The sequence below is a fragment of the Molothrus ater genome, chromosome 10 (assembly GCF_012460135.2).
Source record: "Molothrus ater isolate BHLD 08-10-18 breed brown headed cowbird chromosome 10, BPBGC_Mater_1.1, whole genome shotgun sequence".
In the NCBI taxonomy this organism is placed as follows: domain Eukaryota; kingdom Metazoa; phylum Chordata; class Aves; order Passeriformes; family Icteridae; genus Molothrus; species Molothrus ater.
The window spans coordinates 9,024,377-9,036,797 of record NC_050487.2 but is presented as its reverse complement, the minus strand read 5'-3'; the positions used below and the strand labels follow the sequence as shown (position 1 = coordinate 9,036,797).

At 38.4% G+C, this 12,421-nt stretch overlaps 1 protein-coding gene across 1 annotated transcript in view; it reads left to right on the top strand.

Moving 5' to 3' along the window:
* The window catches only part of CUL3 (cullin 3), a 55,092-nt gene that overhangs the window by 38,768 nt on the left and 3,903 nt on the right, over nt 1–12,421 (top strand). The window contains exons 8-13 of the mRNA XM_036388604.2: nt 1,479–1,655; nt 2,690–2,860; nt 4,228–4,335; nt 7,562–7,686; nt 8,054–8,150; nt 9,102–9,236. Of these exons, the coding sequence (XP_036244497.1) occupies nt 1,479–1,655; nt 2,690–2,860; nt 4,228–4,335; nt 7,562–7,686; nt 8,054–8,150; nt 9,102–9,236 (813 nt within the window). The remainder of the gene's footprint in view (nt 1–1,478; nt 1,656–2,689; nt 2,861–4,227; nt 4,336–7,561; nt 7,687–8,053; nt 8,151–9,101; nt 9,237–12,421) is intronic.

The window sequence follows — 12,421 nt, the reverse complement described above, 5'->3', positions numbered from 1 at the left end:
CCCAGAATGGTTTATCCACCACTTCCACTGAGGGGATGGAAGCAGAGAGGAATATCTATGAATTGAGAAAGCACCTTGCTCTTTTCATCTCAGCCACGTTCATGTGAATCTGTCAAGGACAATAGCACTAAGGAGACAGACATGGAGGCTGCAATAAATCATCAAGAAAAAAACTCCCTCATAGCTCAGCACTGCTTCCACAACATGACATCACCCTGAGCATAATTGGTGAGATGCTTGCAACAGCATTGCCAGGGGATTAGATTTAAAACTTTGTATAATAGTTTGAAGGGATGTTGAAATGCTTTTGTAATTCAAGGTACTAACAGTTTCTCCTGTTTAACACCAGGTTGTTCAGATGGTGTACTCCTGGAGAGGAGACATGAGCTAACCTTGGTAAACAGAGAGATAGTGGGATTTACTTTGAATTTAAAATTTCTAATACGCATTAATTAGCCTGTCTAAAGATCATTCCTTTAAGTGAGATGGTGAGTTCCTAAGAAATATTACTACTTCTTTGAGTAATTCTTGAATGGCTTCTTTAAGTAACCTCATATGAATAATTTCTTAAGAACCTGAAGACGTAAATATCATTTAAGTTAAAGAGTTTTTGCAGGCAGTGGTTGTCCATGACAAATCTAACTCAAGTGAAATTCTCTCCCCCTGCCTGCCAAATGCTGTCGCAGTTAAAACCTGTGTGTATCATATTTACTTAACAAGGTGCTCAGGTGATTTTAAGATGCTTCCCCCTTCTAGCTGCAGTTTCTTTAACCTTGAGTGGAGATCTAAAAATGATGCTGAGAGTCCAATGGTTTAGTTCAGAGGAGGCAGTTCAGTTCAGGACCCTAATGCATGTATCTAATTTTCATATGCTTCCAGTGACTCCTAATGATCAGCAAGAAACACGCAACTGAATAATGCAGAACATGTCCCTGGATTAAATTAGAGGGAAACAAACACTGACAAGTTTAGGCCTGTTGTTGCAGTGTGTTTTCTCCTCAAACTTGTTCAGTAGCTCTAGGGATGCACTTAATGGGTGCTTAGCCTCAGCTTTCCCATATGCTGTTTATGATACTGACTTTGTCTGTGTTGTTTGGAATAGAAAAGGCTTAATGAGTGCAACAAATACCCCTTTAAGTTGTTGATTCAAAAACACAGGAAGTCAACCTGTTTAACAAGGGTGTTTAAAAAGCTTTCTTAATCTGAGAAGTGTATTATAACAAACTGCACCAGTGTTTGACACCAATATTTTAGCCGGTTTATGTGAAAATTGCTTCTATAAGAGATTCATGGCAGCAATGGAAATTTGAAAAGGCAAATGACATTTCAGATACTTTCTAACAATTCTGAACAGAGAGCATTGCAGAACCTCTGACTGTAGATCTGGTTTTCTCTATAGCCTCATCTATTATTATTGTTTCCCAGCTTACAGCTTCACATCAGTGAAAATGGTTTTGCTTTCTTCTCATTTTTGACAGGGTTTGCTGGACTTGAAGAGTAGGTTTGATCGCTTCCTCCAGGAGTCTTTCAATAACGACCGGCTCTTCAAGCAGACGATTGCGGGTGACTTTGAGTACTTCCTCAACCTCAACTCCAGGTCTCCAGAGTACCTCTCATTATTTATTGATGATAAGCTGAAAAAGGGAGTCAAGGGGGTAAGTATAAATCAGCTCAAAATATCATGCTTTTTGTGCTGTCAACTTGGATGGAATTAAACTAAGCTGCTTTTTGCAGAATTATTTTTATATTAAGAGAAATTATAATTTTACCTTAAAAAGGCGTATGTAACATGTCTGAGCTCATAACACTTTAGTTCTAAACTTACAGAAAAATCAGGCATAAGGAAGTCTTTGTGGCTTGTCACCACTCTCTGAAGCAGTATACCTGAACTACTTATAGCAGATACTGTCTCAAAAAACAATTAGGTTGTGGTAGATTCTGCAGCTCTCTTCTTTTCAAACCTTATGTATAATTTCCTTAAGTATATTTATAGTTTGGCAGCTATGCTCCTTATCTCATAATATCTTTTGAAAATTAATTTGGTTAGAGAAGAGGGTTTGTCTTTGCTGCTTTTTACTGGTTTTACATACCAGAGAACTGTTACCATATCTGTGTTCTCATTCTGAGTACATCTGTTGCCTTCAGTCTTAGCTTCTTTCATGACATTTTCTGAGGTACAGAATCCAGACTGGACAGGATGGTTCAGCTGAGGCTTCAGTTACTCTAAATAAAACTTAGTATTAGAGCATACAACTAAGACATTGGGAATCAAATAGTAAATCTTGGTTTTTTATAAAACAAATAATCGGTTTTATTTGTGTGGCACTAGGCAGGCTTTGCAAAAGATGTCTTAACAGTAAAAAGCTTTCATTCCAAATGAACTTTTCTACTCCTAATACTGATTTCCCTCATGCTGTTTTAAACTTATCCAGGAAATTTTACTGTATTTATCAAATTCTACTCAGTCATTGTTTCCCTTTTCCCTTGCTCTTGCCTTTCCCTTCATTTTAGATCTATTTCTTACTCCACTTTATTGAGTTAGTGCTGTTCTTTAAGCTGTCAATCATATATTGGACCAGTTTTGTTGGCTACTGTTAGACCATCTGCTGCTGTGAATTACTTGAAGTACTTAGGTTGTGTAAGACACTTGTGCTGGAAGATTAAAACCAGCAAATTATTTCTTTTACAGCTAACAGAGCAAGAAGTAGAAACTATATTGGATAAGGCAATGGTTTTATTCAGGTTTATGCAAGAGAAAGATGTTTTTGAACGCTATTACAAGCAGCACTTGGCAAGAAGGCTTCTCACAAATAAGAGTGTTTCAGATGACTCTGAGAAAAATATGATCTCCAAATTAAAGGTAAGACAGTACTTGTATAATTTTAGGGGGTTTTCTTTCTTTTTTTGTTTTCCATAAATATGGTTTCTTCTGGTTTTACATGAGACATACAGATAACATAATCTTAATGGCTGCTAAATACAGAGCAGATTTTGAAAGCCCCAACAGAAACTACAAAAGATTTTTCAAATATTTTCATGGAAATAAAGGAAGGAAGTACTGAAAAGCCCCTGTGATGAGAGTGCAACCTAGAAAACAATTTTTTTTCCAAGTTTTTAAATAATAGGAGAACTGCAGTGACTGAATTTGAAGACTATGTTTTGTCCTGGATTTTCCATTATTTGCAGTACAGTTTTGTTACTGCTTGTATTGTTGTTTTTTAGTTGTCTCCATCAGCAGACTGGTGATAGTGCTCAATTCCTTTTTGATTAAGTGGTTTGAAAAAAAAAAACCTTCATATCAGTCTTTAGAAACACATTTTCCTTAGCTGAGTAAATACTGATTAAATAGACCACGAGATGGAGAAGAATGTAAAGCCTAAAGTTGAACAGACCTTAAACAAAGTTCTATTGCAGCTTCTTCTCAAGTTGCATGACAAAGAATTAGAGCACTTCTGAAGCAGAGGGATCCTAAAACTGCACTGCTGCTTATTTTTGAACTTCGTATTCTATCAGTGAGCCAAGCCTGTTTGTATCAGATTTCTCCAAATTTCTCAGTATTAATTCCTTCTCAATTACCTCTCCACCACTTTGAGCCTGGTGATTCAGAAAGCACAGGGCACACATGCATTTGCAAGATGAATCAGTGCACATAAGGTGCCCTCTTTTCTTACAGAGCTGCAGAGTGGTCAGGATGCTGAATCTAGCAGGCTTCCTTTCCCATCTATTCCCAGTATGTGTTAGAAATGGGCACACAGTCCTGCCTGTGCACATCTGTCCGTGTGCAGGTGTTCCTGATTCTCACAAGGCCTAGGAATCTTGCTGGGTAGTCTGCAGTCAGCCTTCAAAATAAAACACTCCCAGGACAACAGAGGTTTCCTTGTGATATAAATAGGGTCATTCCCCTTTACAGAATTGTGCTAAAAGCAGGTGAAAGTGCATGTCTTGATTTGATAAGCTTTCACAGTTTTTTTAATATGATATAGAAATCTAAGACATAAATACAATAATGGAGAAAAGAGAAGGAAAGCAAGATCTGTGTAGGGTTAGATCTTTGTACAAGGTCGGAGTCTTTTCTGAGAGCTGAATGTAATGCAAATGGAAATTCCAGTAAGCAAAAGTACAGAAATGTAATTTTGGGGATTTATAAGCTAACTTTAGTCTTGCAGTTTGCCTGTCAGAAGCTTTGTTATCATAGTGCTGGTACAACAAATGATTTTGTGGTTTTAGACTGAATGTGGATGTCAATTCACGTCGAAACTGGAAGGAATGTTCAGGGACATGAGCATCTCAAACACAACGATGGATGAGTTCAGGCAACATCTTCAGGCAACAGGGGTAAGTGCTGGGGTCTGTGTGCTTGATCTTTTGCTTCAGTACAAACCCTGCACCTGTGTCCATTCTTGTGCTTGTGCCTCTTCATTTGCTGGAAAATGTGTGTGCTGAGGACTTGGTCAGCTTGTGCAGCTTGTTCCTTTTTTCACTGTGTGCCTTATCTTATAAAGTGTATCAGCATTTCCTGAAATGCCAGAGTCAGCTGGGACTTCCATCCACAGCTCAAGAAGTGCCAGTTCCATTCCATAAAATCTGTGTGTCCAAAAGGCTGGGCCGTGGCTGCGCGGCTCAGCGGCTCTGCCGGGCGGCACCGCCAGGGGGCGCCCTGTGCCCGCCCCCCGGCTGCCAGCTGTGCCCGCGTGCCCGCCCCCCGGCTGCCAGCTGTGCCCGTACCCCCCAGCTGTGCCTGTCCAGCTGTGCCCGCCCCCCGGCTGCCAGCTGTGCCCATACCCCCCATCTGTGCCCGTACCCCCCAGCTGTGCCTGTCCAGCTGTGCCCGCCCCCCGGCTGCCAGCTGTGCCCGTCCCCCCAGCTGTGCCCCCCAGCTGTGCCCACCCCAGTATTGTGCCCCTGAGTATTTCTCAGCAAAGCCTCCCATTCTTCAAGGTTAATGGTCAGTTGTGATGTGTATTTCTTGCTAAGAGCAAGAAAAATGCTGCATGCTGCAGGTATTTGCAAAGCACACCATCTCAAGTTGAGCTTTCCTGGCACAATCAATGCCTTTGCTAAAACTGCTATTTTATTGCAGATGTCAAAATTTAGTTTTTGAAGTTTTCTTGCAAATTGTCAAATATTGATTTAGTTGTTTAATTAGAAAAATTACACCGCCTTGTAAGAGTAGGCTCCTGGAGTATTTTAGGGAGACATCATTCTTTTTGAGATATCAGTTTACTTTCTCTAAAACATTATTTTTTTTGTACTGATGCTCAGTAACACTTAATAGTATATAATAAACAGCCAAGTAGTTCCCTGTGTGCAGGTAAGTAGGGTCAGTACATGAAGCTGTTTGGGTCAGTTTCAGAAGTCTGGGTGCCAGGAATATTTTCATGGATAAACTCTGTCCAGTGTCCCTGGTTGTGCAAGGTGATACGAAGTCTTTGTTGTCTTGAAGCAGTTGGCTGAAATCCTCCTCATCAGCATTCTGTGACTCATCATGAGTGGGAGAACAGCATGTTCTCTAAGGGGATTCAGAAAAGGATGGAGAGGAATTGGATAAAGGTGGTTTTGGACAGGCAGCTTTACTACTGGTTTGTTTGGTTTCTCTGCTTTAGAGGCTAGTCATGTTTTGCTTCTGGAATGCTTGTAATATAAATTTCAATAAAAATTTGTTGGAGTATTCCCCTTTTTTGGTAGCATGGCAGGCTTGGACATGTAGGGAAAGAGGGGGTTGTGCTTAAAGATTCATTTACATGACAATCTTAAAATAAATGAGTTAATAAATGATATCTCTATCTTCTTTTTAACTATATACAGCTAAGAAGATGAATTTAAAATGTTAACAGATGTTCTGTTAGGCTTTATTTAAAACTACTTCTTTCTCTTGGCAAGACACCAGCAGTTTATGTGATGGTTTCCTTGTGGTCAGCCTAATAGTGGCCTTTTAATGAAATTTCCAGAAGTACTATTCAGGAAATGCAGGAAGATTTGGGGGATTTTGTTACTGTTAAATTGCTGGTGATACTGTGTTTTTTATTAAATAGTTTGTTCTGCTCCTTTTTAAACAGTTTCAGTACCTTGAATGTGTACAGTGCCTCCTAGAGGTGTCAGGGATCTGCTTTTCTCACAGTAATCCCACCTGCAAAGTTTCCTTCTGGATCCTCTATCCTGAGATACAGGCAGTGCCAAGGGCTGTGTAGATGATTGATTTGCTCTCAGAAAGTGGAAAGCTCAGCACCAGGGGAAGTCCAGGCTTAGAGATTGAGAAATTTCTGTAACTGTGATCCTGGAACACTTCTTGGGGTTCTGTAAAGACTGGGTCACTTCAGGGTACTTTCCACTAGTTCATACCATTTTCATGCTGAAAAGACATCTTGTAAAATAAAGTGCTGCCAAATTTTTTTTGTGTTACCAAATGCTTAGTGCTTATCATGTAGGATGGGAGACATTCTGAATTAGTGCTCTGTTCTGGTCTGGCAAAGACCAAAAATTTTTGGGAAATTGTTGCCATCTCAGCTCAAATGTTTCAGTTCCAGATAAATATATTTTCTGTATCTTTCTGTCTGCACTGATGGCCTTTTTCCACACTTTGTCTGGAGGAAGAAAATTGTTGAAACTTGCTGAGGTTTGTCAGAAGTTTCCTGGGCACAAGCTGGTTGGTGCACACAGACTTTCAGTACACACAATACAAAAAACTCTTCTGTAGTGCATGGAAATGCTGCTCTGCTATTGGATAGTGAAAGTTAGAGTTCAGGTAGCAGTTTTTGACCTTCTAAAACATAATGTGTTCTATTTCTGTGTAGTGGATTTATGTAAGTTGAATATTGTTTGCTTTGGGTTTTTTTGCCCATAATGTGTGTTCTTTGAAGATATTGGTTCTACTCCTAAAGCTGAAAGTAGTCCATTTTAAGCTTAATAATGCTCAGCTTAGTTGGGATACCTAATGAGGATTATGCATCACTGGTAGCCAGACCTTTATCATCTACGAACACATCTTTATAGATCAGCACTTGAGCTGGGGAATGTTTCCTCACCAGTGCTGAATATTCAGAGTCATGGCTGTCCTTAGGGAAAGGGAGTAGGTGGGCTGTGCAAAAGTGAGTCACTGTTGGCATTGCAGTCCAGAGATAAGCTCCCTATGGTTCAATATTAGATAAGCAGTATCTCCTCCCTTCTTCCAGAGAGTACATTTAGAAAGAGTTATTTTGAAACTGACACATTTCATGCAACCCAGCTTTATTGCATGTCATCAAAAAACCCATTTACAAAGATTTGTTGTACGTATCACAAGTTCTGTTTATGATCACACACACTTAGTTCTTGATTAAGAATTCCTTTTGTTCAATTCTGTGTGCTCTTAAATGCCAGAGGGGAATAATGTAGAGGATTTTTGCTGTACCATCTACTCTGATAGTGATGAATCAATGTATTTGTCTGGTTTTGTAAAAAGAATGTTTACAGATATGTCTAATTCTTTTGTAGCTAGACAAAATTCTAAATATTTTACACTGATACAAAGTGGTGAAACATGGTCTTGTTTTAAAATAGTGTGTTTTCTTCCAATTACCCCTAGGTCTCACTAGGAGGTGTTGATCTCACAGTGCGTGTCCTCACAACAGGTTACTGGCCTACCCAGTCAGCCACACCAAAGTGCAACATCCCTCCAGCTCCCAGACATGCTTTTGAAATATTTAGAAGGTATGTATTACTGCAGATTTTTAGGTAGAGGTTTACGAAGAAACTTTCTAAATTTACCTGTACAAATTTTTTTTACCTGCACAGATGTTTTTTTTAGTGCTTTAACAGCTTTACTGTTAAAGATGTGCTGGCAAACTGTTCTTTTTCGGCTTATGTAAAAATTGGAGAATGCAATACTTGTATTTTGATGCCTGAGGTTTTGAGAGATTTTTAAATAAAATTCTGACAGAAGTTAATGTTTTGAAAAAGCAAAAAAGTTTTAAGAATGTCCTCAATAGCTCCAAAAGGCTATGTAACTTTTAAAATTTATTTTCTCTTCAATACAAAATGTGACCTATATATTGTTTTCATTTCAATTCTATTACAGATTTTATTTAGCCAAACACAGTGGGCGACAGCTGACACTCCAGCATCACATGGGTTCTGCAGATCTCAATGCCACTTTCTATGGGCCTGTTAAAAAGGTAGAGAATCAAGATTATATAAATATTGTATCTCTTGTTACAAGTAAGCAAATGCAATTTTTTTGTAACTTCAGAATTTTGTAAAATAGAAGCAAACCCATTGAGAATGTAATAAGAAAAAGATGCCTTCCATCAGCCTTATAGTCTGATTCTTTCTGTGCAGTAGTTTTGCTTTGACTTTTTTTTCCCCTCTGAATTTAATTTGACTGCATCACTCAGCATCATCTTTTACTTGTAGAAAAGTAATAAATGTGATCTTGAAGGGACCTCAGCCGTTTAAGCGGTTTGGATTTTTTTGACTGTCAGTGAAAAGTGAAAAGAAACTTGTTACTTATAAGCCAAGTTTAGCCTGCTTTTCATATGCAGAGTGCACTGTAGACAGCATTTTTTCAAAACCAGAGTTTATAGAAGTACAATGCTTAATTTGTATATGTACAAGAAAGGAATTTTATAGTGATTAGACCAGTACTAAAATGCTGAGCTGGAACTAGTAATGGTATGATGCTTGGGGATGTAGGAGGCTATGCAAATTGAAAGCAAAATTCTTACAACAAAGTATTAATAACATGCACTTGTGAGGATGTTGAAATTTTGTTACTGTGGGATAAATAGGTTGATAACTTTAAAGGTAAGCTTAAGAAAACTTGAAGGGTGGATAAGTAATGGAACAGGGGCCTCAGAGGTGGTGGAGTCTCCATCCTTAGCAATGGTCAGTGTTTGATTGGTGGCTGTAGATGGCCTGGCCTGGGCTCTGTATGGAGCTCAATCTCCCTGGCATTGTAAGGCAGCTGCTGGAGGAGCATCCTGGCCATGCCCCCAGGTGTTTGCCTTTCTGTCACTTCTGTAGGCTGATCTCCTGGAGAAATGTTTCACATGAAATTTTCATCTTACCAGGATAAAACACTTTTCAGTGAAGAGTAATCTAACAGTAGTTTTGGAATTTTAAAATAGGAAGATGGCTCAGAAGTCGGTGTAGGAGGTGCCCAAGTAACTGGCTCAAACACACGGAAGCACATATTGCAAGTCTCCACTTTCCAGATGACAATATTAATGCTATTTAACAACAGAGAAAAATACACTTTTGAGGTAAGTGTGTGGGTTTCTCACCTGATTCTAAGTAACTGCTTTGGGCACTTTCTTGTCCTCTTGAGTTAGGCATTTGAAGATCAGGTGCCTCTCATTTTATTTGAGTATGGATCAGGCCAAGCAGATCATTAGCAATGCACCTGGGAAGCAGTTCTTGGGGAGGAAATTATGTGGGAGCTGAAGGTTTCAGAAATGTTTGAGAATTGTGAGTGTGGTTGTTCTAGGCCATTGAGCTGTAGAAAAGCTGAAGTTGAAATGCAGCAGGTGGCTCCATTTCCTCATTTTGTCTTTGAGAAGCTGGATTTAGAGGCCAAAGGGTGGAGAAGGGTTTGTATCCTGGCTTCTTGGATACATAAGTAAAATTGGCAGGCTGGACCGAGCTTGGAGAATGAATCAAAGAATTTCCAGCCCTTCTCTGAGCTGATCAGCCAGAAAGGACAGTGAAAAAGGGTCTGGATAGATTCTTAACAAGGAGACTAGAGGGGTGTTGCTGGGAAAGTCTGAAATGTCAGCTAAGAGACGATGATGATGATGATGATGATGAAGGCTTAAGGAGAGGAGGAGGATCATGTGCTTTGTTGTGTGGGCACTATATTGTTTAGATAAATTGATAGTTTTGTTTTGGACATTATCTTCTGTTTGAGAGAGCATTGGCAGCCTTGAAAAGCAGTATGGGTGCAGTTTGAAACAGTTGATTTCCAGGTTTTCTCATCTGCTTTTGACTGTGCTATGCATAGTAATCATCTGCCTTTTTGTTTGGATTGTGTTTTCAGCTTACTTGGCATGCTTCTAGCCTGTTAATAAAGAAGGTTTCTTTGAAATGGTCTCAGTAGTGATTAAGGAAGGCAGGATTTGATAAGGGACTCTTAATACACTACTGATAATTTAGAACATTATTTTAGAACACAAAGTCCTGTGTGTTATGAAATCCATTGCAGGAGCATTACAGCTTTGAGTACTTTGCAGAATATTTGAGGGAGTGAAAACAAGGAGGGGAACTTAACAGCTCTCTTTTTTTCTTGAAGCTGATTTTGAAATTGGGCTGGTAGCTGCCTTTTTCCACCAAATTGAAAGCTTAATGAGTAGTAGAGCCTTACCTACATATGAATAAGTAACACTTGGGAGAGCAGTGAAACATACAGTTTTTAATACATGCTCTAAATTATACTTTATTTTACCAAGACCAGGTGATAGAGAAATATGTCCATCTGCTTTTAGGTTGTATGTTTTGTTTATTTCTGGTTTGGGAGTTCTTAAGCTCTTGCTTTGTGTCCCACTTGAACTAAAACGTTAAGGAGGCATATTTGTGTTCTTTGGTTTCTTTGGTGAAGTGTGTGGGAGTTGTCTTTAACCCCAGCCAGGAAAGCTTATGAAAACTTCAGAGGAGAATGCATTTTATCTTTGTTCATTGATTATTGGACACCCTGATGAACTGCTGAGTGCTGGACACCCATTCCTTCTCTCTTGTGTCAGATGAGTGCTTTCAGTGCAGCAGAGCACGTGAGCTGACTTGTGTGTGCTGCTGTATCCTAAAACTGTCTGATACACAAAGTGTTTCTGCAGATTCACAGCTCAACAGATTCATCTGAAGTTGCCTTCACAGCTGAACAGACTTTGCTGTTTTATTTTGCATTCAGTGTGATTATTAATTGCAAACTTGATGAGATCGTCATAATAATCCTAATAACCATTAGGCCATGTGATTGAGGAAAAAATGGGATACTGATAATGCAAAAATTATCCATAAAATACTATGGAAACTTAAAAAATTGCTGCATAGAAAAATTTCTTCACAAAAAAAGTGTATACATTTATTGTAGTCCTGCACAGCAACATTTTATTTGTATATGCAAAATAGCTATTGGCCATATAGATGTAGGTTAATGCTTCTGAAGTGGAAGAGGAAGAATCTTCATGCAGGCCTTCTAAGAATGCTAATTTTTTCTACAAATTCAATTTCTAATCAAGTCTTATACTCAACATATTTTTCAGTTGATTTACATTACAGCTCAGTATTTTAAAAGGTGAGATACTCACTTTTTGTAATGGCATCAGAAATAAGCATGATTCTTTATGTTTAACAAACAGGAAATACAGATGTGACCATAGTAGAAGTTGTGGAATAATTCCACAAAAATGAGAAATTAGAACCGTAAACTAGATATTAGAACTGTAAACGAAATTCCCTCTTTTGCTGTATTCTCTGGAAGGCAGACAAGTTGCAGTCTGTAAATTAAACTAAAAATACTTTTTATTATAAAAATGATAAAATTATTTTCCTTTTTTTTCCCTGCACATTTTCCTTCTAATAATCTATTTTCTTGTATAGAACTGTCAGAGTTCCATACCTGGAATGATTTCTTTTGTAGCCCCCAGATAGAGCTATCACTTGATAATATTTTAGCACTGAGATTGTGTAAGCAGTACTACTCCTGTGGACAAATCTAATGTGGTTTTTAAAATAAGGCATTTTTGGAGATGAGGAAGAAGTATACATTTCTCACTGCTACATCAAATATCTACATAAAAATATGTTCAGGAAAACATTATGCTGCAGGCTGAGGGAAAGAGAGCACAGGAACATCTGTTATTCCCATTTACATTCATAGCTGCATTTTTTTTATTCAGCTTGAAATTTTTGGCTCCTTCTGAGGCAGCATATTGCAGTGCAATTCTTTGTGGTCCTTACTTTAATGCTGGGTCATAAATTCTAAAAGTGAAATAGTTCAAGTGTGTTCATGGCTCAGTGTGAAGTACAACAGCAAATAGTGGTTTATATAAGGATAGGTGGCATGAAACCCCCTCAAACTCCCTTTTGCTCTTTGTTTCACTTTTGTTAAAAGCAGAGTATGTATATATGGCTTTGTAGAACTGATGTAGTTTTGAAAGGATTAATTTAAATGTTGATCAAAAATCAAAGTTTGGGAGCCTGCATGTCACTGGCATTACATCATTAATAAGCTGGGTTTCGTTTGTAGCCTTTAAGGCTTTTCATTTATCTAAGCTCTAAAATCTTGCACCTTCCCTTGGTTTGGTAAATTTTGTGCTGATCAGTCCATTTCAGTAAGGTTTTTGTGTTGTGACCATGTAAAGGATTATAGCTTCTTGGGATTTTTTTTTTAATACTACTTTGTAGTGAATCTGAAAAAAAATGTGTGAATGTGACAACTGTGTTTGAAATAAAG